The 24,590-nt window shown below is 39.8% G+C and overlaps 1 protein-coding gene across 1 annotated transcript in view; it reads right to left on the reverse strand.

Annotated features, from left to right (window-relative positions):
• The window catches only part of CUL3 (cullin 3), a 60,306-nt gene extending 35,950 nt beyond the window's left edge, over nt 1-24,356 (reverse strand). Inside the window, exons 1-2 of the mRNA XM_064457378.1 lie at nt 23,823-24,356; nt 3,132-3,329 (exon numbers count right to left, since the gene is read on the reverse strand). Of these exons, the coding sequence (XP_064313448.1) occupies nt 3,132-3,329; nt 23,823-23,888 (264 nt within the window). The 5' untranslated portion in view covers nt 23,889-24,356. The remainder of the gene's footprint in view (nt 1-3,131; nt 3,330-23,822) is intronic.
• Nucleotides 24,357-24,590: the final 234 nt, after the last annotated feature.

Raw genomic sequence — 24,590 nt, forward strand, 5'->3', positions numbered from 1 at the left:
ACACTTTAATAATGATATCAATACACAAGCAAAGTCAAGTTCTACCATGCCCTTACCCAGTAGTAAAAACAAGGTAGTTCAAGACAGCTGACTCCTGTCAATGATGTAGAGTAAGCTACCTGGCTTGCTACTGCCTTCATCAAGCAGCCAGAACCTGGTGACTGTAACTACAGCCATTAGGGTCTGCAAGTTCAAAACCAAGCATACTTTATAGTAACTTGCTTTCATGCGTGTATCTTGTATTGATCATGTCTGCATCTATCACTTTATTCACAATTAAACAAGCTGTAAAGATAGTACATGATATTATGTTTCCTTGCTGAGAAGTTAAATAGATTTCTTCTTTAACATGTTTGGTTTCTTTATAATAAATGTGCTGAGTAAGCACATTTCACTTCTGAATAATATTCACTTCTGAATAAATACATTGCCTCTACCTAGTCTCTTCATCTATACTTAATTAACCAGCGTGACTGGAACTCTACAGGAATCACAGACTCACAGGTTGGAAGGGACCTCAGGGATCATCTAGTCCAACCTTTCTAGGAAGAGCACAGTCTAGACAAGATGGGCCAGCACCCTGTCCAGCTGAGTCTTGGAAGTGTCCAATGTGGCCGAGTCAACCACTTCCCTGGGGGATTATTCCACAATGTAACTTTTTCGTAGCAAGATAATCAGCAGATGTCGACAGCAAATGGCAATTCTGTTCCAAGGATTCTAGCAATTCAAAATTTGGGTTTGGCTCCCCAGAAGCACTTCCTGAACTTGAGTGTAGACCTTTATGAAAATCTATTTATTCCTCCACATTTTCATTTTGATAAAAGAACAGATTTCATTCACAACATTTCAGTTGGCAGAATCCCCTTCTCAACTCTAGCATCCACCACTGATTCTCTGCATAGAATTTTACAAAGACTTGTGATGAGAGCATTTATTATTAATTAGCTACTTAACATTTAACAGAGAACTGCTCTCAGAAAGAGATATTGAAAATATAAGATTCCTCTAAAATTTCTGTTACATCAAGTGTGAGGTTAAACAAAAACTTCTTTTTATCTGTCTTACAACAAGTACTAATGGCACAATCATAAGATGCCAGTATGGAACTGATTCTATTCTTCATAAACAATGCCCTATTTTCTCCATAATTCCCATCTATAACTGCCTCAGCATAACATCTGTAAGCATACCAACAAAAAGGACAAGCAGTAGCTTTGAGCCTACAGAAGTTTTCTTTATTGTTCAGAACTTTTTGACAGAGGTCACATTTTCTTTTTCTTAATCTTTTCCTGGGATTATTTAATTTATAGGACAGCATAATCAGACATCTGAATAATTTTGCCTTTTTAACTTTACAGCATTTAACTATTAAAACTCAGTAGCTAGCCTTTTTATTTGGAAAGCTTCTGGTCATCTATTTTTATGTTACTCATACACATAGATATAATTTGACGAATGTTAAAGATCAGAATACTAGATCATTGGAGAAGATTTTTTTTTTTAAACATCAGATACAATAGCATCAAGTGTCAGAAAGGCAGTTCTCTACACTGGTATCTGTGCAACCCTCTCAGCCAGTGCAGTGACAGAACAAACTCACAGTATCTTCTGCTCTTTTGTCAGTTTGCCACATCAGCACTTCAGATTAATTAATTTTGCATATGGATAATTTTTAATATGCAAAATAGCTAGGAACAAAGATAAGAAGCTTTCCTCAAATTAAACCAGGATAAACTAAAACCTAGGAATAAAAGTTTAGTGTCATGATCATTATTAAGTACAGACTGTAAACATAGGCATATACAAGAACAAGGCACAAAAAGCCTCATCCATTTGCCACATTTTATATGAATAGTATAGATTATGAATGCACAGATTATAAAAACAAGTGTTTGAGAGTCACAGATGTGCTATGATCATAGATTAGAGCCATAAATTATTTAGCCACTTCATACAGGATGTTTCCTCTCATGCAAACAGTAAAAAAGCCCCATATTCGAAGCAGTTTTATACTATACTTGTCTGGAGCACACCTTTGAAAACTAAAGTTTTAAAAAGAAATAATACACTTCTCTGCCACAGCAGTAACTCCAGTTAGAACACAGAGAAAGCTGCCCAACCATTATGCATTATTTAGACATAAACCTCCCATCCATTCTCTGTAGTTCAGCCAGAAGTAATCACCCAAGACACATGATGGTGTATGACTTTCATTTTCAAATGTTGTAATAACAGGACAAAAAGCTGATACTCCATCTGGACCCACAGCCAGTATATGGGATCAAAGTGGACATGTGTCTCTTTTCAAAGATAGGCAGCTATGGATGTTACTGCAAGGAGTAAGACAGACATCTTCCCTAGACTTAGGATCCTATTACCACTAAATATTACCTGGACTCAAAAAAAGTGAGTTTTAGCTTTTTTTTTTTAATGACATATTTATCAACCCTAAACTTTCCTCACAAAGACTGAAGAGGTGGTTCCATGGTTTAACACAGGATATGGAGAGCTCTCTTCTCAGATGACACATCTTCAGAAACAAGAAGTTTCTGCATGTCAGTTTGTATGAATTACATGGTTTTGAAAAGGCTGAAATGATAGAATGCAGACTACTCAGGACTTTTGTTGTCGCTGAGCTGATGTTTTTGTACATTGCTTACTGCCTCTTTAAATAGCATAATCCTAGCACAACTGTCTCAAACTTGTGAATTAATTCATTAGCCCATAACAAACAGGTTCTTACACTAGTATTTATTTTGTTCCACAGATCAAAAAACTGACTGGAAAATAAAACAAAATTTGTTCTGAGAAAGTCACAAAATGCCAGCAAAAGGCCACACACCATTTTTTTTAAAATTGCAGCTCTCAACAGTTATGCTTCTGCTGAATTTGTTTCCTGTTGTACGCTTTCAAATACTTCCTGTGGTCTGCCCTCCATCAGTAACTTAAACCAAACAGTATCTGGAATATGAAGTCACTTAAGCTTGATGTTAGCTCTAAGCTACCACTTCTGAGGGTAGCAATACAACTGCAACACAAGGTGACATAATGTTATATTTTTTGTAATTTAAATAACTATTCAGAATTCTTTCATGTAAGACACTTCAGTTTTAATTCATAAAATGACATACCTTGTTTATTAGATGCTCAGTGACTACTTCTCTTAGTCCAGTGTAGAGTTTTTCACCATGTTTATGCAACACCATTGTATATGCATTCCTATACAGCTCCTCAAAACTGAGGCCACTATTGTTCTTACGCTGGATCTCTTGGATTGCATTTTTTAAAAGATCCCAAATGCTGTTCACATATTTCTCATCCATAGTCATCTGTAAAAATAAAACAATACATTATTGTTTAGAATCAAGAAAGATCATTACAGAAAGTTATCTTTAGAAGTTGTAACTCCGGGAGTGGGAATTGCTTCTGCCACATTTTGTTGACTCCATTATCACAAGGTTTCTCCAACTTTATCAAAAGAAAAAACAGTATTTATGAAACTAGTAGGGATTTCAAGAAATAGTTATGAAAATTATAATTCGTAAAAGTTTAATGCTTTTCTCCTTCAGAGCTGTAAATCCAAAGAACCCAACTCCAGAGCCTGTGCAGGTGGGAAGGCAGGTAATTGTGGATGTAAGCCTCTTCCATAATCTTCCTCCACAGTGTTAATTATAGTCAAGTCAACTTTCCTCCCATATTAACATGCTGCTTGGCACCTTGTAAATCGTACTGCAACGCTGACCTGCTTAAACAGACCCCAATCAACTTGTACAATAAAAGATAACGTCTGGCACAGAGTTTGCAAACTTACTTGTCAGCTGCTTCAGCTAACTAGGTATTATTTACAGCAATGTACTAAAGGCCAAAGAATTGCATGCCTACAATATTGCGCTTGTATTTTAAATACTTACAGGTGTTGAAAAATCCCACAAATGTCCAAAATTAACATCTGTGTTGAACATACTTCCATTGCACAAATATGATTAAATAACTTGCTACAGGGTATGCATTAAGCATTAAGCAGAATATGCATCTGCTTGATCTGTTATTCAGACAGTATATACTTCAGTAAATACACCAGATAAGAACTACAGCAATAAAGAAAAATTCAGAGGGAGAAACTCTTACAAGAAATAGTCTCAATGTAAGAGCAAATCAACTTTTGTCCTCTACTATGGGCTGCTGAACGAAATCAAAACAAGACACATACTCCTCCATTCTCCTCGTCTTTTGGAGTTTTGGTTAAACACAAAGATTTTAATGATAAAAATAATCCTATCACTACTTTTCTACTCACCTGATACTAGATCCACTAGCCTACTAATCTGTATGTACCCAAAACTTAAGAGGTATGTCACTGTATATCTAAAAGCAAAGAAAACCACAAACATATTCAAAAATTCTTAGCTGCCTGTTTACCAAAACCAAAACCTCAAAGAAACAGAACTGGTGGAATGTCATCCACCCCTGCTTTTTGCTTATTCTTCTATGTGTAACATTGAAAGGTCAGTTATTTTCTTTTAAATTTGCATTCTCTACATTGGTGCCTCTTCAGGGAAATTATTTTCTAAAGCATTCCTGAAGAAACAATTTTACAAGTACTGATAATGAAGGCAACCATTTAGAACTGCAGACACCAATCTAAGTAAAAGCTTTTCAGTTTTCCTTTCAAAAAAGAAAAAAAGAAAAAAGATGTTTTGTTTTCAAACAAAGTATAGACTCAGATCAACACTTCCCAATGCCACTTTCTCCCCTGGCTAATCAAAAATCTCCCAGCCACCATGACAACCTTTTTATCTCAACTGCAATTTAATTGCTCACTTTTTAAAAACAAGTATGATCTGTATAATACAGCCAAATCACCAGCCACTAGCTTGAAGAGGTATTACAGCATTGCTGTTTCTGGGTTGGTCAGCCTGTAAACATTTCTGTATGTTACCGATAAACAGTACATCTAATCATTTGGATCTGTTCAAGAAAAACAGTTTGCTCTTAGGTTTAATTCTTCTACTTTCAATCCGAATGCTCTAAAAGTCAGTGAAGGAATGATTGTAACATTATTTGCTCCAAACTCACTGAGTACAAACATGAACACAGGGCTTTCCACCGCTTAACAATTGACACGCGATGCGCTGCTCTGGAAGCAGAAGAAAGATCCATAAAAGGTAATTTTAAGGAGTACAGATCTCCATGGGATAAATATACAGAAATATCTGAAATAGTATTATAAACTTATCTGATTACCTTTTAAGATTAAGCATGAAGGACTCTTGCTTCTCAGTGCAGCTTCCTATTCTGCTACTGACTTATTTAGATCAATATCTGTGAGGTTTTATGGGAACAGGTTTGCTAAAGTTTTGGGATATCAAGTTAGAAGAGCATTGTCTTCCAAAAAAGATCTAGCATAGCTAGCTTGTTTGCAGCAGTGTTTTCTAACAAAAAGACTCCTAATACTTTAAATAGCTCTACTCTATTGGATAATAAGTCACTGCTGTAAAGCTTCAGCAAAAATTTATTATTTCCTCTCCACTGCTGAAAAGTTGTTTAGCTTTTGAATAGAAGAGGTCTTCCTGTATCATTATCCTCAAAGTTATGTAAGAATTGCAATAACTAGATCTACCCTTGGATTATTTAACTCACAGATTCATCTCTTTTTACCCCCCTTCCTTAAGACAGGCTTGTATGCAGATTTTAGAAAAAACAAACAACTAAGTAATAAATAAGTTTATGACGCTACTAGAACATTTTGGCATCTTTCAGAATTCTGTACAAAAGCATCTCTAAAAACACTGTTAGAGAACTGTGATGCTAATCCCCTAGTCTGACCCAACAGTGAAGATTTATGCAACTCTCTAGGATCCCTATCAAACCCCATAAGCTATCTACTTCCACAAATACAAATATACAGGATCAGAGCCCTAATGTTTTTCCATGCTCATTCCCAGATTTCTTCTAATGGTTATATTTTAAAAGTGAATTCCACAGTTGTAATACAGTTGCCTTGCTTGAGCCTTCTATTCTTGCAGATTTAAGCAGAAACTAAATTATGCTGGTGCTTAAAAAAAAACCACAACAAAACCAACACTCAAAAAACCACATACCACCCAGATTCAGAAAAGTTTTCAGAAGCAAAATCCCAGTAATTTTTGTAGTGTTTACATCCAGATTCACCAAGATAGTAAGAAACCAGTGTCCAAAGAGAGGAAATGTGTTAATGTACTCCAGTTTATCTGAACATTACCTTTCTTGGGGAATGGGACAGAGATCAAGTCTGTTATTGGCAGGAGATAGCTGTTTATGAGAAGCCGCTAGTTGGAAAACTTCCACAAACCGCTGCCCAAATGCTAATGATTCAAAGATGCAACTTGAACACAAACATCTGAACTCAAAGTGCAGCAGAAGTACATCTTGAGGAAGTTAAGACTAAAATATCAGTGTACATAAAAGTACAACCATTTCACCAAAAAAAAAGGTCTTCAAAGGACTCAAAATGTCCTTTATTCAACAGTACTGCCACAGTGCAGGAACAGATACATGCAAGCCCTTTCTTTAACGTTTGCCTATCCTATTAAGATCTCCAAGACCAAAAAAACCAATCCCTGTCAGACATTAGCACCCGAAGAGCATGACACCAGCAGGTAGAGCTAGTAACAGTCCTGAATATACTTCTCAGTGTCTCCCTCCTAGAAACTAACACTACTGACCCCACCACCTCTTTTGAATAACTTTATCAGCATTCCTTAAATCAAACAGCTAAACTCCAGTAGTTTTGGTATTAACTTAAAACTTCATACAACATATTATCATCGCCCTTCTAGTCATGTAGTTCAAAGTGAAATGGAACATCCTGTCCCTGGAGAGGAACAAACCCATGCATTAATACATGCTGGGGCCAACTGGCTGGAAAGCAGCTTGGCAAAGAACCCAGGGCTCTTGGTGGACACCAAGTTGATGACAAGCCAAAGGGCCCTTGAGGCAAAGAAGGTTAATAGCATCCTGGGCTGTATTTGGAGGAGTGTTGCCAGTGGGTAGATGGCTATACTCGGCACTGGTGAGACGTGTGGAGTACTGTGTCCAGCTCTGAGCTCCCCAGTACAAGAGAGACCTGGACATACTGGAGAGAGTCCAGTGAAGGGCCACTAAAATAAATGACTGAAGCTCCTCTCGTATGAGGAAAGGCTGAGTCAGGTCTGTCAAGCTTAGAGAAGCCTTGGGGAGAACTAATCAATGCCTATAAATACCGAAAGGGAGGGTGTACAGAAGAGGGAGCCAGGCTCTCTTCAGTGGTGCCCAGTGATGGGACCAGTAGCAACAGGCACAAACCAAAACACAGAAGATTCCCTCTGAACACCAGGAAAACCTTTTACTGTGAGATTTACCAAGCACTGGCACAAGTTGCTCAGAGAGGTTGTGAAGTCTCCATCCTTGGAGATACTCAAAAGCTGTCTGGATACAGTCCTGAGCAACTGGCTCCAGGCAACCCTGTTTGAGCAGCAAGGTTGGACAAAATGACCTCCAGAGGTGTCTTCCAACATCAACCATTCTGTGATTTGATGATATGCATTACAAATGTACACCGAGAAAGCCAGAAAACCACGGCTCCCTGCGTAAGCGTGACGTATTAAAACTGTCAGTACCAGTCTTCCAACTGAAATGCACTGCAGGATAAAAAAAGGTGTGCAACAAAATGCTTGCCACCAGTAGAACAAGGCATTTGTTCCTTACCTTATAACAACTACAGACAAAGAACAACACTAAAACTCCCAGATCTGTGCAGAGCATCAAAAAGATCTACTGCCAGAAATCCAGTTTACTTTGCATAGAAATAAATGCTTTGGAGTTTAATTTCCATTCTATACGATTTAGCTTTTACTACACTGTTTCCTTTGAATGCAACTTCATTTCATACTTTTGTCAGCTGGTCATTTTGCCCTAAACCCTGCAGAACTTGCTCCTCTTACTTATATAACAATGCTTGAAGTGCTGTGAATTTTAAGAAAAGGCAGTTACAGGAGTAAACTATTAAAAAATATGCTGAATTCTTGATGGATTACAGCAGCTTGCTTTTACTGGAAGTAGCTACTTAGTCTTCTTAAACAAGAGGTGGTTAAGAAAGAAGTGAGGAAGTGCTGAGAGTCTTACACAATCTTGGTAGGAATACCCACAGGTTTACTAACCAGCAGAAAGAGGAGGCACATGAACTAGCACTTACAGGACTAGTGCCCAGACACAGCTTCTCATCCTTCTTGCAAAAGAACTTTCTAGACAAGTTCTCTAAAGGTCTCACAAAGATCTCAGACTGAACAGGCCACTGTTAATTCTCAGAAGTTTTAACAGACTGAACACACTTGCAGGACATTCTTACTTTAAAGAAGTCACAAACCCTACTCATTTTTTTCTACAGACTAGCTGCAGTGTTTATCACAATTCTACACACTCACAGGTGAAACAGATCAATTTCAAAATGATTACCGCAGAGCAATGTTACTCAAAATTTTCAAAAACCACAACCATCACTTGCCTCATTCCTTTCCATGACATCCTTTAGGTCTAATGCCCCAGAGAACTGCAGTGAGAACCGATTCTAATTACACAAATCAAATGTTTACCCCTCTACCTTGAAGGAAGTAAGTGGATACTGATAATTAAAGTTAGTTAGCAGCTCTGGGAGTAAACATTTGCACCCAGTAATTGCAGCCTGTTCTCACTCCCCCATTTCCTATCCCTCAGCAGGCAAAATGAACAGGGGCTGACTGCTGCCATGTAAAACTACCACAATCCTGACCCACAGTCCAAGAGGCAAGGGAAGCTGTCAAAACTAACAGTCTTCACTTCCATTGCAAGATACTGCATTCGTTAAGATGGTATTAAATAGTCTGTTACAAAATAACTCAACATCCTTAGCCTAGATCCTTCATTCTGGATGAAGCTTGTCTGAGGTTATCCAGAAAAGGGCAAGAGCAGCACATTTCCTGCCTCAGAACCTAATCACTACTTGAATTTTTATAAACCCTTCCAATATTGTTAATTTAAAAGACAAGAATTTACTGTGACAGAGATATATTGCCTAGTGTTTGTTCCAAGAATATATCTGAAAAATGGCATATTAAGATATGGAACTACATATTCTTCAACTACAGAGCAGATAAAATGTACTCCTGTTAATGAAAGATGGAGAGCTCAGTATTCATGCTTCTCTGAATGCTAAAGTTTTCAGCACTACGTAGTGATGCGCATATCTGGATGAGTATATATTGGCCACACCTCATTGCCTAAGAAACATCAGTATGCCAAAAAGTGAACAACTCTAACACACACGCAAATAAAAACAACTGATCTCTGAACAACCAAACCAAAAACACCAGGCACAAAATTCCTCAATAGTGTTATCTGAATAGGTTGACCGTTACACACCAAAACACATCACTAGAAGCTAAGAGGAGGAGCATAAAGAAAGTAAGGGCCACCATGACCTACTGCTGTTCTCCTGCATATGGGCTACTACTCCACTTTGGCCATCTGCTGAGAGAGTCACAGGGAAGTCATAGCACTGTGCTACCAAAACTGGTCCTAATAACTGGGCTTTTGCTCCTAGGTGACCTATAACAACAATTGGAGATTACAATCCAGTATTATCCAGATCTCCTAGGAGTGTCAGGAAATGCCTACTACACTATTATACTCCCTCAGAGGGTGTGTGTGGTGGCGATGGTGGTAGTAATCTGTGCTTATAGTTTACTTACAGCATCTGCCAGTTATCATTTACAACATTAAATACTGACACCATTTTTGTTCTTCACTCATCCCTTGACATTCAAGCCTTTCCCTTGTTTGAGTGGGCAATCTCTACACTAAACTTCTCCATATTCCTCCTGTAAGGAATATTTATGGCCTGCACATTGCTCCATTCCAGGCTCAGAAGATGAGCTGAGTAACTAGTGCTGAGTAATCCCATAAAGGCCAAGAGAAAAATCAACTCTAGTCTGACCCCAAAAAAGGCTTGAGCCTCTGTAGAATAGGCAGGGCTGCACGACAATACTCAATCAGTAGAAGAAATGCAGAAATGGCAATATCCACCTCTCCTTCCCAGCTCTGTCAGGCTTTACTCAGCAGAAGCAAGCAGAATGCACAATTAAGTCAAAAAAGGGAATCTTCTTTGTCAGTCAAAACACCCAAGAGCTGCACGATTTTAGGCAAAATCCTTTCCTTCTCCATTTTGCTCAAATGGGTTCTGCAGCAATGAAAAGCTATTCTGCCAGCATGGAGCAGAAGGGGTAAGTAGATTAAAAAGTGATTGTTCCTTAAAACGAGGGGTCATACCTCCCGTGTAGTGATTGACAGATTTGGTCTACCTCCAAGGTACTCTCTCAGAGCACTGATGGTCTCGTCACAAAATAAGTGCTGCTTTGGCGTTGGGGCTTCAAGAGGTAGGGTTTTGGTTGCTTGCTTTTGACAAGTTTTACAGTGAACTGCAATATCTTCCAAGAACTTCCTTTTCTAGTAAACCAAAGCCCAGGAAAAAATATTTGATCCTCTCAAAAGGTAACATTTGTCTGCATTATAGGTAGACCCGACAGGAGCTTCACCACACAACAGCAATTTAACACTCTATAGGAAAAGTTTAGAATAAGTATCTAACAGAAAATGTCATACTGCAGGAACAGTTTTGCCATGTTTAGGAGACTGAACAAATTTTAAAAAGGATCAGAGACTTATTTCTCGTTCATATTTTACGAACTGATTCAGAAGAACGAGGCAAACCCTGAACTGCCAATAAACCTCAGCTATTCTAGATTTCAACTTTTATTTAATACAATTTCTTCATTTTTCCCAAATGCCCCTCCTAAACTTCAGTCTTGTAAATCTGTGGAACAAAATATCCTGGAGGAAAGGGCAAAAATGAGAAAAACAACAACTCCCAAACACCTGTTCCATCTGAAGTGTGACTATGAACTATGTAAATCTGAGAAGCCACCAGTTACTGAATAAACACAAAGCAAAAGATAACCTAAAACTTTTTTTCATTTCTTTAAAAAAAATGCAAAAATAGAGACAATCTGGGGAAGCAGACAATTAAACTGAAACACAAAATTACATAATGCTGATTCTGACATAGACATATTTTCATTTACGGACCTTCACACACTTTACCAACACTAACTCATGCTAAGTGTTTATAGCTACTAATGAGCAACTATAAGAATGCAACATACACATAAAGACTAAGGTCAACAGTCTCATAAAAGAGTTTCACCACATATCCCAACTGTAAAAGACAACATATTTAGTCAGCAGTAAATAGCAGAAGCGTAGTATGTAATAGCACCTATTTCATTCAAAACAAGGTCCATGCATATTCACTGTGCTTTAATACCATTGAGGCTCTCTGATTTGCCAATTCTTTCAATTTTTCTATTAGAGATACAGACTCATGCACAACACGTTTAAGCCCATGGACAAGACTTCCTCTTTACAGGAGGAAAACCACCAGCGAGACCTCAACTCTGGATATGAGGAGAAGAGACTTCAGGTTGCTCAGGAAACTAGTTAGTCAGGTCCGCTAGGGAAAAACTTTAGAAGGTGCTGGGGTCCATCAGTGCTGGTTGCTTTTTAAGTACCACCTCCTAAGAGCACAGCAGCAGGCAATTCTGAAATGTGGGAAGTCAAGTAGACAAGGCAGAAGGCTGGCTTGGCTGAGCAGGGATCTTATTCTAGAAATAGTGCAGAAAAAAAAGAAAGTATATGGCCAGTGGAAGCAAGGTCAGGTGACATGGGAGGACTACAAGGATGCTGCTTGCCACTGCAGGGAGGAAATTCACGTGACCAAAGCTCAACTGGAGTTGAAGCTGGCCAGTACTAGGAGAGAACAATAAAAAGGGCTTTTACAAATATGTTAATGGCAAAAGGCAGACTGGAAATACCGCTGGCCTGTTACTTGATGAGCATGGTCACGTCACAAACATATACAAAGCAAAGATGTCTAATGCTTTCTCCACCTCAGTCTTCAACATGATGGGCTCAGGGACCCCCAGATCCCTGGGCTAGAGAACCACAACTGTGGGAATGATAAACTCCCAGTCAACCCCAAACTTGTGCAGGGCTTGCTGCTCCAGCTAGATCCTTATAATAGGACTTGATGAAATTCATCCAAGGGTAAAGAGCTGGCTGATGTCATAGTGAGACCTCTTGATGATTTTTCAATGCTCTTGGGAATCTGGAGAGGTCCCAGCTGACTGGAAGCTGCCAAATGTTGTCCCAATCTTCCAGAAGGGCAACACGGACAACCCCAGTAACTACAGGCCCACCAGTCTCACTTCTGTGCCTGGCAAAATTATGGAGAAATTATTCTGGAAGCTACTGAAAAACACCTGAAAGACAACACAGTCATTGATCCCAGCCAGCACAGGTTCACGAGGGGAAAGTCCTGTTTAACAAACTTAATTTCTTTCTATGACAACGTTACCCACCTAGTTGACCAATGGAAGCCAGTCAATGTAAGCTTTTTGGATGTCAGTAAAGCTTTTGATACTGTCTCTCACAGTATCCTGCTGGACAAAATGTCCAGCATAGAGCTGGATAAACACATAATGCTATGGGTGAGCAACTGGCTGACACATCGGGCTCAAAGGGTCATAGTAAATGGGGTTACACTGGGCTGGTGGCCAATCACTAGTGGGGTTCCACAGGGATCCATCTTAGGGCCAGTACCCTTTAATGTCTTCAGAAATTACTTGGATGCAGGACTTGAAGGAACACTAATTAAGTTTGCTGATGACACAAAATTGGGAGGAGCTGTTGACACTCTCAAGGGCAGAGAGGCCCTGTAAAGAGATTTAGACAAATCAGAGAGCTGGGCAATCACCAACCATATGAAGTTTATCAAGGGCAACTGCCAGATTTTGCACCCGGGGCACAGCAACCCTTGATGTACATACAGACTGGGGAATGAGAGGCTGGAGAGCAGCCCTGCAGAGGGGGATCTGGGGGTTCTGGTCAACAGCAAGTTGGACTTGAGCCAACAGCGTGCCATGGCAGCCAAGAGGGCCAACCATGTCTTGGGATGCATCAAGCCCTGCATTGCAGCTGGTCAAGGGAGGTGATTGTCCTGCTCCACTCTGCACTGGTACGGCCTCACCTTGAGTACTGCGTGCGGTTTTGGGCGCCACAGTATATTAGGGATACAAAGCTACTAGAGAGGGCCATGAAGTTGGTGAAAGGTTTAGAGGGGAAGCCGTTCTAGGAGTGGCTAAAGTCACCTGGTTTGTTCAGCCTGGAGAAGAGGAGACTGAGGGGAGACCTCACTGCAATCTGCAGCTTCCTCACAAGGGGTGGAGGAGGGGCAGGCACTGATCTCTTCTCTCTGGCGACCCATGACAGGACCCGAGGGAATGGCAGGAAGATGTGCCAGGGGAGGTTTAGGTTGGATATTAGGAGAAGGTTCTTCATGCAGAGGGTGGTGGAGCATTGGAACAGGCACCCCAGGGAGGTAGTCACTGGCAATATTCAAGAAGCATTTGGACAACACCCTCAGATACATGGTGTGAATGTTGGGGTTGTCCTGTGCAGGGACAGTAGATCAACTCCATGGTTCTTGTGGGTCCCTCAGGACATTCAATGATTCTAAGACTTACCTATCTTTTTTTCCCTCTTGCAGGTCTGTTAAGGGGAGCCCACAAACTATGTTAGTATCTAAAAATCAATTTATGGGTTCAATTTGCAATTTATGATGCTCAACTTACAAAATGCACCTTCAAACAGTCACATCATTAATACAGATTACAATAGAACTCTCATTAATACAGATAAAAGCAGAATATTCCTCGTCTGAGTGGGGCAATGAAAAATTAATAACTCATCAGCCTCATTTTTCATTCATTTATTGGTATATATGGATTCATGCAGACCAGTCTTTATGTCTTTTTATACGTCTTTACTGATGTATAAAAACTACTTCAGTAAGTAACAACATAGGAAAATCAAAGTCAGTAAATACGGTATCTAAGATCACTTACACAAAGCTTAACCCTGCCTCTTACACACCCATCTGTCTTACTATTTATTTTCCACCAAGACCCAAACCCCTCGAAATACAGATAAGCTTTAGTCAGCAAGGACTGAAGGATGTTGTCCTCCAGCACCGTTGGATACTGGAGAAAAACAAAGAAAACAGACCAAATTAACTTCTTTTCAACATTAACTTTCAAAGATGCTACTAATGATACTAGGAACTTTATCCTAGAATTACATGCTTTGCTCAAGGAGGACAGCAGAAAAGTACTTAATTAAAAATAGAGAAATCCAAGTTTTTAAGATACCTTTCTCTGTTCCCCAGCATTTGGAGACAAATATAAATTCCTTTTCAAATACTGAAAGGCATTATCTGTAAATGAGTAAATCCCTCTGCCACAGTGCAAACTTCTGCCTACCTGCCATCAGGTTATGAAACTTGTTTTAAAAGAAGGTGTTCTTAAAAGATAACAATTAACTGGTTTTGTTCAAGTTTCTAGAAGAACTGAATTGGTACGAGGCTAAATATAGGAAGTTCTAGTTCAAGAGATAGTTGTCACTGCTATAGAATGGAAGTGCTTTTAAAGCCAAAATAGCAACATTGCCTGTATTATTAACCAAGGTTCTTTTAAAAACATTCAATGACATTTCCACAGTGCTCATTACTATAGTGCCTGAAAATGGAGGAGGATTATAAAACACCTGTAATGAAACTACTCATTTCATAAGACGACTTCAACCTAACAACAGTAAGGAAGAACTGTCTATACTTCCGAAACTTTTCTTGCTAATTTGGAAACTGAGCTAAAGTCTAGATTTAAGTTTACACTTCAAGAAGTCTGATCTTTCATGTTTAACTTTGCAAGGTAAAGAAAGCATTTTCAGACACGAAGTAAGTTTTTGGCTTATTTCAGTAGTTGTATTGATTACTTAAGGTGCAAATAACACCCATGGGGAAAAGGAGTATATCAGGTCAGGATTGCTTAATTAAAAAAGAAGTCCACTCTGAATGAAGTAGAGGAATAATCACAAAGCTTTGACACCAAAAATATGCCTACTTCCTCTCTCCTGCCCAAAAGAATAAAAATTAATATCAATATTTTGAAGACTAATGAGAAGTTCAGAGTCCTTTTGACTCACTTCAGAAGTAGCAATCCTAACCCAAGTTTCCTCAAATTAAAGTTATGAAAAAAAAATTATGAAAGGCTTGTGTAACAGCAGGAAATATGTTCTTGAAAGAAATACAATAGCTTTAAAGTTTCTATCCTAAACAAAGTTGGTTTCAAAGAAAATATTTGAACCTAATTAAAACAGCAGAAATGGAATGAAGAAGAGCTGAATTTCTGGGAGTGAATCATCCTTCTCGTCTGTCAGCAGGATCCTGGAGGTCTAGAAGGTGCAGGGAAAGACAGGTAGTTCTGTACTTCAAGAGCTCAGCTGTGTGTCTGTAGCTGTCAAACAGGCTCTTGTCAAAGGTGAAATGACAGACAGTGAAAACAGTGGTACCAAGTTTCATAAACTACTGGGCATGTCTTTCCCCATTTACAAACAAGGGCCAGATCCTAAAAATTTCATACAAGTCATTTAGCATTCCACCACAATAAAATCTTAGAACAGCCAAGGACATGCTTTTCAACCCGAGGACTATGTGACTATAAGCGAAGTAACACAAAGTAAGTTCAGCTGCAAATTTCCTCAAAGCAGCTTACTTGAGATAGCTGGCCATGTGCAGGCTCTTATGCTGTAGTAGAAGGAAGGTGGCTCATTCCTCTTCTGCTGGAATTACTTTCAATTTACTCATGACTTAAGACCAGAAAGGAAAGTTTGTTCACCTATAACTTAACAAGATTTACTAGAAAAGAACAAAAATTGCTGGAACTCTCAAATTTCCATGGGATTTAGGTCCCTCTCTTCATCTCCTTTTAAAACCCTGGTGTGGGACAGCAGCATTCCAGGTAACGTGCAGTAGGTTGTCTTGAAACTGCCATAATGGACGACGGATCACTGTCCACAGAAGCAGCTCTATTATACCCCAGCCTGCAACTTGTATCACTCCTAACTCTAAACCAACAGAAATCTTTCCTTTTTTTAACCTAAGTCAAAATGGTTTAAAACTTTGATTCAGTATGTGATCTTCTATTAGTTTTAAGACCATCATCACAACACTACAAAGGAGAAATAAATAGCATTATTTTAAGAAGCGGCAAATTCATGGGTTTTTTGGCAAATCTTTTATATTGATGACTTGTATAATATTAACATTATAATTACTTTAAAACATAAAACATAACGGAGATGCTGCATGCCTCAATCCCAGTTAAGAACTGCCAGGGTAAAGAGCAATGCTGTTCTGCACATCCATACCTTCTGTGGAAGGCACTGAGTCTCCTCAGGGGTATCATCTCTCCAAGTGATAAAATCCATTAGTTCAGTAACTTCCCAACCTTGATGACCTGGATTCAGAAAGCTTCCCTGAATCACAAATGGCCCATTCCTTGCCCACTCAACTTCAGTGCAAATCCTGCAAGAATTATTTCTGGGTTGGTTTTTTTGGGGTTTGTTTTTTTTTTTTTTTTAATTAACCTGTAAATAGTTTAGTATTTTACACTTGTTCAAAAATCAACACTATTTAAAGAGGAAATCTGTGAAACTCACACCAATTTATACAGATTGTAGACACATCTCCTAAAGCCATTTCAAAACAAGGAACACAATGCAGGATATGGGCGAGATTGGGGGGGTGGGGGGTAGGCAGAAGGGCCTTTAGAGGCTTTTGGGGCTTGATGACAACTCCTCCACAATGATAACAACATCACAGTTTGAGAACTGTTAGAGTAGCAGTTTAGTTACTATAGCTATTTACTATAGTATAGTTTACTATAGTAAAAAAAAAGATAAAATTTTATGATAGACAAAGGCCAACAGAGGATAATTTTTTTTTCTCAGCTTACTTCAGGGAGGGGAAGTAAGATACACTTAATAAATCACTTACACACTTACAAATAATCAATGCTACTGCATGCTGACAATAACCTTTCTCGGGGGGATTTTTGCATGATATAGTGCATATACCATGATCAGATGCACAAATCAGCAGTGCCTGGAAAAGCAAGGCTAACACTGAAATGAGTGCAACAGAAAAATAAACCCAAAGCTACAAATGGAAATTATATCCATATATGTAATATCAAAAAAAATAGGTCCACTCAGATGGTACCAACATTTTAAAAACAAAAGTACTGTGAAAGTAAAAAAAGCTTATTTCAATAAAGATTCTTCATATACAAAACATAAGAAACAGACACACAGAGCCTGTACTCAAACTACACGTAGTATAAGGAATGAATGTTATGAATTTTTGATGAGATAAGCTGGTTCAATTTTATATAATTCACTTATAATTTAAATTGTTATTGTCTTCATTTCTGTTTATTCTCATTAGTATTAAAAAATTAACATTTCCACAAATGCACCTCATGCCCACAAAAAAAAAGTTATCTGCTTACATTTTGCATACTATTACACCTTATATAAACTACAAGCAAGACAATTTCAGCCTTCAAACACTAATTTTATGCACAACTAATTAAAGAATCTAGGCAGCTCCACAGCAAGGACCATCCAAATGTAAATGTTTATTACAGTTTTGTCCTCCTTGCTGTACTCTGGTATTAAATGCACTTTTTTCCTTCCCTAAAATGTATCTGTTAAAAATGTCAATATGGAAGTTGTTTTGTAAAGTCATCTAACAGTATTTACTTCTGCTGATATACCAGTACTTGCACCTTCACAAAAGAACTCTTACTGATTTAAAAATTCTGAATAGTTCACAAAAGCCAGCAGAAAAATAACAATCATATGATAAAAAGTATGCTGGGCCATGCTATAGTTCTCTACTATAGTATTTCGTACTCCTTGTTTCCACAAAAACTGGCTCAGAATAAGAAATACAAGATCAATTCTTCAAGAGTTGTTTTTCCACATGTATAGCTACCAGAAACCACAGATAACAGCCAGTGATCACATGCACAAGGTCAAAAACCTATTCTGGACTGTAACAGAATCACTGTGCATTTTATGAATGGACTCAATCAAACTATCTTAAGAAAATCTGTCCCAGTCTATCTCGAAATACTTTCACCACATACAGAGAGATTATCAGACGCTGCAGATCAGTTGTGGTGATGTAAAATTAAAAGCACCTGCACCAAGACTATCTGTCCTACAGATCAAAGCCAAAGACTTCAGAATACATATTTGAAATTCTGAGAAATGCTGCCACTTATGCCCTGTACACCTGCCCAGAAGAGATTAAAAAAGAAACATTTTGAAAGAACACAAGAACGAGGGGGTGGGGAAACCTACCAAGCCGCTTGAAAAAACTCAGACTGAATTAGCCAATATAAAAATCTTAACAGGATGCTAGTGGTGTTATTTTATAGTCTTGCACAAAAACCAAGCAAATTTCAAATACTGGCAAATACAGTGCCATACAGAGGCACTTACTCAAAACTCAGACCAATTGGAATGATGATTGCTTAAGACCCAACAAACAAGGAAAAACAGGAAAATTTGCAACTAAACCCTGAACATCTACAGACCTCAGGAATTCTAATGAGATTAGGTTAAACCACAACTAAAAGATAATATGTACAGTGTGTTTAAAAAAAACAGCCAAAACACCACCTACAGCTATTCCAAGTCTACCCCAGAATTAGTGTTATCACCTCTCAAAAATTCTAAATGTAACATCAGGGCTTTCAGTCTGCTCTTAGCATTTCATCAACAAAACAAAACTAAAAAAAGCCGGTGAAAACTGGAAGGCCATCATAAGATTAACTGTCCAGAAAACAACAAGATTTCTGTATTTTCCTGTAATTTACACCAAAACAACACCTTTTTCTTTGAATAAGATAACAGTGGTTTAGTTTTTCGGTCTATTTCTAGGTTTTAAACCTACACTGTATGGGTTAATAGCCAACATACACACTCTTATAAATATGTTTAAGAATATAAAGCAATCAAGATTCACAAACCCAGCCATGTAAAACATTAAATTAACTAGGTGGTCTTGCAGCACTCAGTGGGTTTACATTATTTTAATCAGAGCTGAAAAAGCCTGCAATAAACTATCTTCCATGCCTCTCCATTCACTCACCAATACAGCATGCATGCTCTAAGCATTACAAGCCAGAGCAGAAATACACATACTGCTTACGTAATCTGAACATTTAAAAATTTTACCACAGTTAAATGTGTTTTCTATGGTCTATCTGCTGTAAGATGCTCAAGACAATATTTACATAATTTCTTGAATTGATATATCTATGCATTATAGGTTGAAGCATGAATTTCACAAACCTTATCTCAACTTGTATCAATTCCCCCAGATTCAAAACAAACCACAGAAGCAGTCAGCCTTCCCTGAGAAGAAAAAAAAAAAAAAAAAAGCATTCTGCCTACACAAAGCCTAAATCAAGCGGCTGTTAGATCTGAGAAGAAAGGAGCAGTGGCAATGAAAATATGAGCCTTAATACTTTCTCATGGAAGAGTTGAAACCATTTACTTCTACGTTTACAGAACTTACTTTGAGGAAGTAGTAACAAGTGACACCAATTGATAAACAGGCTGAAAGAAACAAGGCTGTCTGCCTTTTTGCACGAGACTGGATGAAATGGGATTTTTCTTAGGCACACATATTCCAAATAAAATTAATCAGTGAAGCTTTTTTTAATATATATATATATACACACACACACTTAAAAGACCCATTCTATCATAAGTGCATGTGTAGGATCTCTCTAAATTGCTTTCCATAATTCATAATGTAACCATATAATACTGATCCACAGGAATAGTTCTGAGAACTTGCAAAACACTGTTTTGTAGCCTTGCTCTAGAAAGGCAAGATAGCTCTGCAGGAAATGAAAATGATTAAAAGCATTCAAAAATAACCCCAAACAAACCCAACTCTGAAAATCAAAACCAATAACCTACATCAGATCATGCTGGTTTTCAGAAAGATCTGTCCAACCAATTTTATGGTGACAACTGACGTAATGCATTGAGAGAAGGATGAGTTCTTGCAAAAAAGTTCATTCAACACAGCTTAACGGTACTTGTATAAGTTTTAAAAATTAATTCTGAAAATTCTCACATCCTGTATATTTGTGTAAGAAAGGTGCATTTTTTTACTCTGTAGAGCTCTTCCATCAAAACACATTTAAGGCTATTATTTTCCACTGGCTAAACAGTCACAGCAAAACAGCTCAAATACACTTGCAGGAGCCATAATTTATACATGCTAGATCTCCATTATAGACATCACATCTCTCCAAGACTTTTAAGCACAAATCTAGCATTCTTCGACACCCCTTTTCACAGATCAACTAAATAATCTTAAAATTAGATTTGCTGCAAGCTTGTTTGAGAGCTTTTAAAGTGTGCCTTTAGCAAGCAGTAATGGGCTCACTGAGAGTGAAGCAACAAGAGCCAATCTGAAGACCCTGAGAGTACTTTAAGCTAAACCAGGGAGGGAAGAAAATAACCCCAACACATCTCCAAAACAGGTGCAATGAATTAATGTTTTGTGGGAGTATCAAACCTGCATTTTCACATCATGCACATACTGTGTATTCAGCAAAAATACTACTGCACTCCTCCAAACAATTAAAAAGTACTAACTATATCCAACTTACATCACTGACAATTACTCAACTTTTCAAAAATTATTTTGTTATTTTAGTGTCCAACCACAACATATTCCTATTTGTTGTAGTGTGTATGAATTTGAAACAAGAAAGTTTAAAGATTGCTTAAGAAAAAAGAACCTACACTTACTGAAAAGCCCCCTTACACTATTCCATCTCTCTTTAACACTACTCTGAATGCTATCTGGATAGACCTTATACAGATATAGAACAGCTATATATTATGAAGGTGTTAGAAGTACCACTAGCACTTACTCAAAGTAGCACAATGGAATTCTTCTACAGTGGTACATAAGGTTACTTAACTGCACAAGCTTAACCTCATCAGTTTGCCCTACTAAGTTTACTGTAAACTTTCATTTAAAAATTTCTATTAATCTCAAAGTCATTGCCCTTGAGGTAAGAAAAAGCACATCAGAGCACATACCAGGAGGTAGCAAATATTAACAAACACTTGGGATGACAGAAAATCTGTCACCAGTTACAAGAAATAATAAAGCAGGAATCTAGACTAAAACCAACTCCAAAACATTAAGATCTCTAGGTACAACGCTGGTAGGTTTCAAATGCTTTGGTCCATTTCTACTTAATTTCTAGTAAAGTAGAAAACTTTGGAGTAGTAATATTTTGCAAATTATTATTTCTCCTTTAGCTACTATAAAATATAACAATAATAGAAATTCAAAAAATATTATGAAAAACAAAGTGTTGAAGAGAGACAACCTACATGGAGGAAGTTACCATAACATTGTTATGTTCCAGGAACCTTAAGTGTCCAATTTGGCTACTTCTAGTTTAACATAATAGTAAATGGCTATCTCCGTGCAAGAAGAACTGATCTAAAACAGGTAGGCCTGCCGAGGAAAGATGATCAGTAAGAAGGCAGACCAAAGCAGCCTACAAAGTCACCTCTGGAAGCACTCCTAATTCAGAACTGAAGAGCAGAACCACCAAATTCGAGATAAAAGAGTGAAGATCAGTAGCTGTAGTACAAATAGTACACTTTCTAAATATAGGGTCTGTCCCACACACAAATGCAACCTCATTGACAAGAATAATCCCACTGCAGTCACCGGCAACATTCACAGGACCAAAGCTATACAACCACTTAGGCCTCCACAAAATTTGCCTTAAGATTTCTACATGAACTATGGCTACTCCCTTCAGTAATTATGAAAGAGAAACCCCTCCAACCCCCTCAACCAAGTACATGTTTCTTTTCTAAAAACACTTCGTCAACAGGATTGTCAACAAAATATCTTAGAAAAGAAAATCTATTGAAGGGAACACCTGAAAAAATGCTGTCAACAGATATCACTAAATACATAAGATGTGTAGGCCTTGATGCCTATTTACTGACTGAATTATTTTAGGGGGAAGGTAATTTTTCTTTTAAACTTTTAATCTAGACATTCTTTAAGCAACTGTGAAGAAAGACAATGATAGCAAAAACAGTTTCAGAAGAAACCTGATGACAACGTTTAACTTTATGGAAGAGAAGAGCTCCATATGAGCATTCTCATTAATTAATTTCATATGCCCATTTACAAAAGTGGTGAAAAGAGTAAAAAAACAAACAAAAGTTTATCCCATTGATAAGTCTGTCTTTGTTGGCTGACCCGTATCTACATACTCACAGATGGAATACATGAATCTGTTTATCAAATTAAGAGACTATTATATTTTTGGTGTGGTTTATTATAAAATATACATATTGGTTTTGTGGTGCTTTATTTTTTACATGTTTTCCTACTACTTGTTAGTAAAGCCCTGGCCACATTGCAGTGAGTCGTCTTTATTCCTGTAATCCAACACATTCTAACAAAATTGACGTACTTGAAAAAGGCTTTTAAAGAAATAAATGCAATTTGGAGATCAAAAACCTTTCATCAGCTAAAATTCATAATTTCATAGCCCATTTTTTCCTTTTGACTTTTACCATCAAATGCAACTGTCAATGATTAAAAGTAGAGGAAAGAGTAAAACAGTATAAATCAGATTGCTACAATTAAGCTAGCTGCTGAGAATATAAAGAATTCTCTAATTTCATCAGCAAGAGTTTTGATGAAGACTATATATTGATATATTCCTTGCCAGTGAAATTAGACAAACAGGTATGTCCAGTTTCTCCGTAAGGGCAAGGTGCATTATTTCTACACTACGGCCTACTGGGACCAGACATAGCGTCAAAAAGTTAACGCTAAACCTTAAAACCCAGTGACTCAACTAAGCATCTTCTTTTTAACATATACACCGATGAACACATACAACTTCCTGGCAATACTCTGGCAGACTGAAGCTTTTCTATTTCTCTCGTTCCTCAACACCATTAATAGTACTGTAGTTGTTATTCTGTTGTAAGCTTTAATTGAACCAACTGTCAAAACACAGCAAGCTTTATGGCAGTATAAATTAATAATCTGGCTCATTCCCCTCTAACTCAAAGGGATGGCACGCTCACGGCTCTGCCGAGCATGCATGAAAGTTCCCTATGCCTACATGTTTATACCAACATCTTCTGAATAGCTGGCATTATGCCACCTAAATCTTATAATCACACAACTTACAGCCTCTTTACGGAGCAGAGAGTGAAATAAACTCACCAAGAGGAAACTCTCCAGAAGACATAAATACACACACACACCCCCTTCCGGGGTTAACTAATTTTGTTGATGTAGGTGCAAAACCTTCGACTCCTTCTTTGAGGCCTTTTCCTTGAAAACAAAGAAACCAACACACCCACCCACCCCCCTCAGTGCCGTACGTGGATTTTCATAATTGATTTGCTTGAGTGATGAGGGAGACGATAACCGCGGGGACCAGTTCCTCCACCTCCCACTCGCCGTGCGGCAGGTAGCGCTGCTCCCCCACGTCCGTCAGTCCCCCCCGGCCCAGCACGCACGGGGGTGCCCGGGGCCGGCTGACAGCTCGCCCCGCACCGCTCGCACCGCCGCCCCCCCCGAGGCCCGCGGCCGGCCCGGCTCCCCGCCCCGCGGCCCGGGGCACACGGCGCGGCTGACAGGGCGGCGAGGCCGCGGGGCCTGCGAGCGGTCGGAGGCCGGGGCCTGGCGCGGCCGCTCAGCCCGGCCTAGGCCCGGTACTCACAGGGAAGGCTCGGATCCGCATCTTGGTGTCCTTCCGGCTGCCCGTCCCCTTGCTCAGGTTCGACATCTTCGGGCCCGGCGGCGGCGGCGGCGCCTCCCGTCCGGAGGGGCGCCGGGGGACGCGCGGCGGGGCGGCAGACCCCGGGAGCGGGGCCGGGGACCGGGCGGGGGAGGCCGCTGGCGACCTTCACTCCTGGCTGCGGCCCCCGGGAGCTGCGCGGAGGGCGGGAGGGCCGGCCGAGCCGGGCCGGGCCGAGGCGGGGGGGGGGAGGCGGTGGGTGAGGCGAGCGGCGGAGCAGGCGGCGGCGAGGGGCGAGGCAGCGGCGCAGGCCCCTCGCTCCGGCGGCGGCGCTTCCTTCACCCTCCTCCTCCGCCGCGATGGCGGACAAACATCGCTCAGTGCGCAGGGCCGAGCGCCCCCCCCTTCCTCTCCTTTCCCTCCCCACCGCCCAGCCAGCAGTCAGCGAGAGACAGATCCGGCGGCGGCGGCGGGCGGGGGCGGCGGCGGCGGCGGGAGGGAGGGCCGCGGGGCGGGGCGCCGCCCGCGGGGGGCGAGGGGAGGGAGGGCAGGGCAGGCAGGGCGGCCGCGCCGCTACTGCGAGGCTTCGGCCGCTCTCGCGAGATGGCCGGTCGGCCCGTCTCAGCGGGCGGGGCGGGGCGGGGCGCGGGGGCTCCGAGCCGTCACCGCGGCGGCGGGCGGAGATGGGAGGGCGGGGAAGGCGCGCGGGAGGATAGGGTGCCGCTGATTGGCGCACAGCGACGCCGCGGG

Source organism: Phalacrocorax carbo, chromosome 7 (assembly GCF_963921805.1).
Source record: "Phalacrocorax carbo chromosome 7, bPhaCar2.1, whole genome shotgun sequence".
Classification (NCBI taxonomy): Eukaryota; Metazoa; Chordata; class Aves; order Suliformes; family Phalacrocoracidae; genus Phalacrocorax; species Phalacrocorax carbo.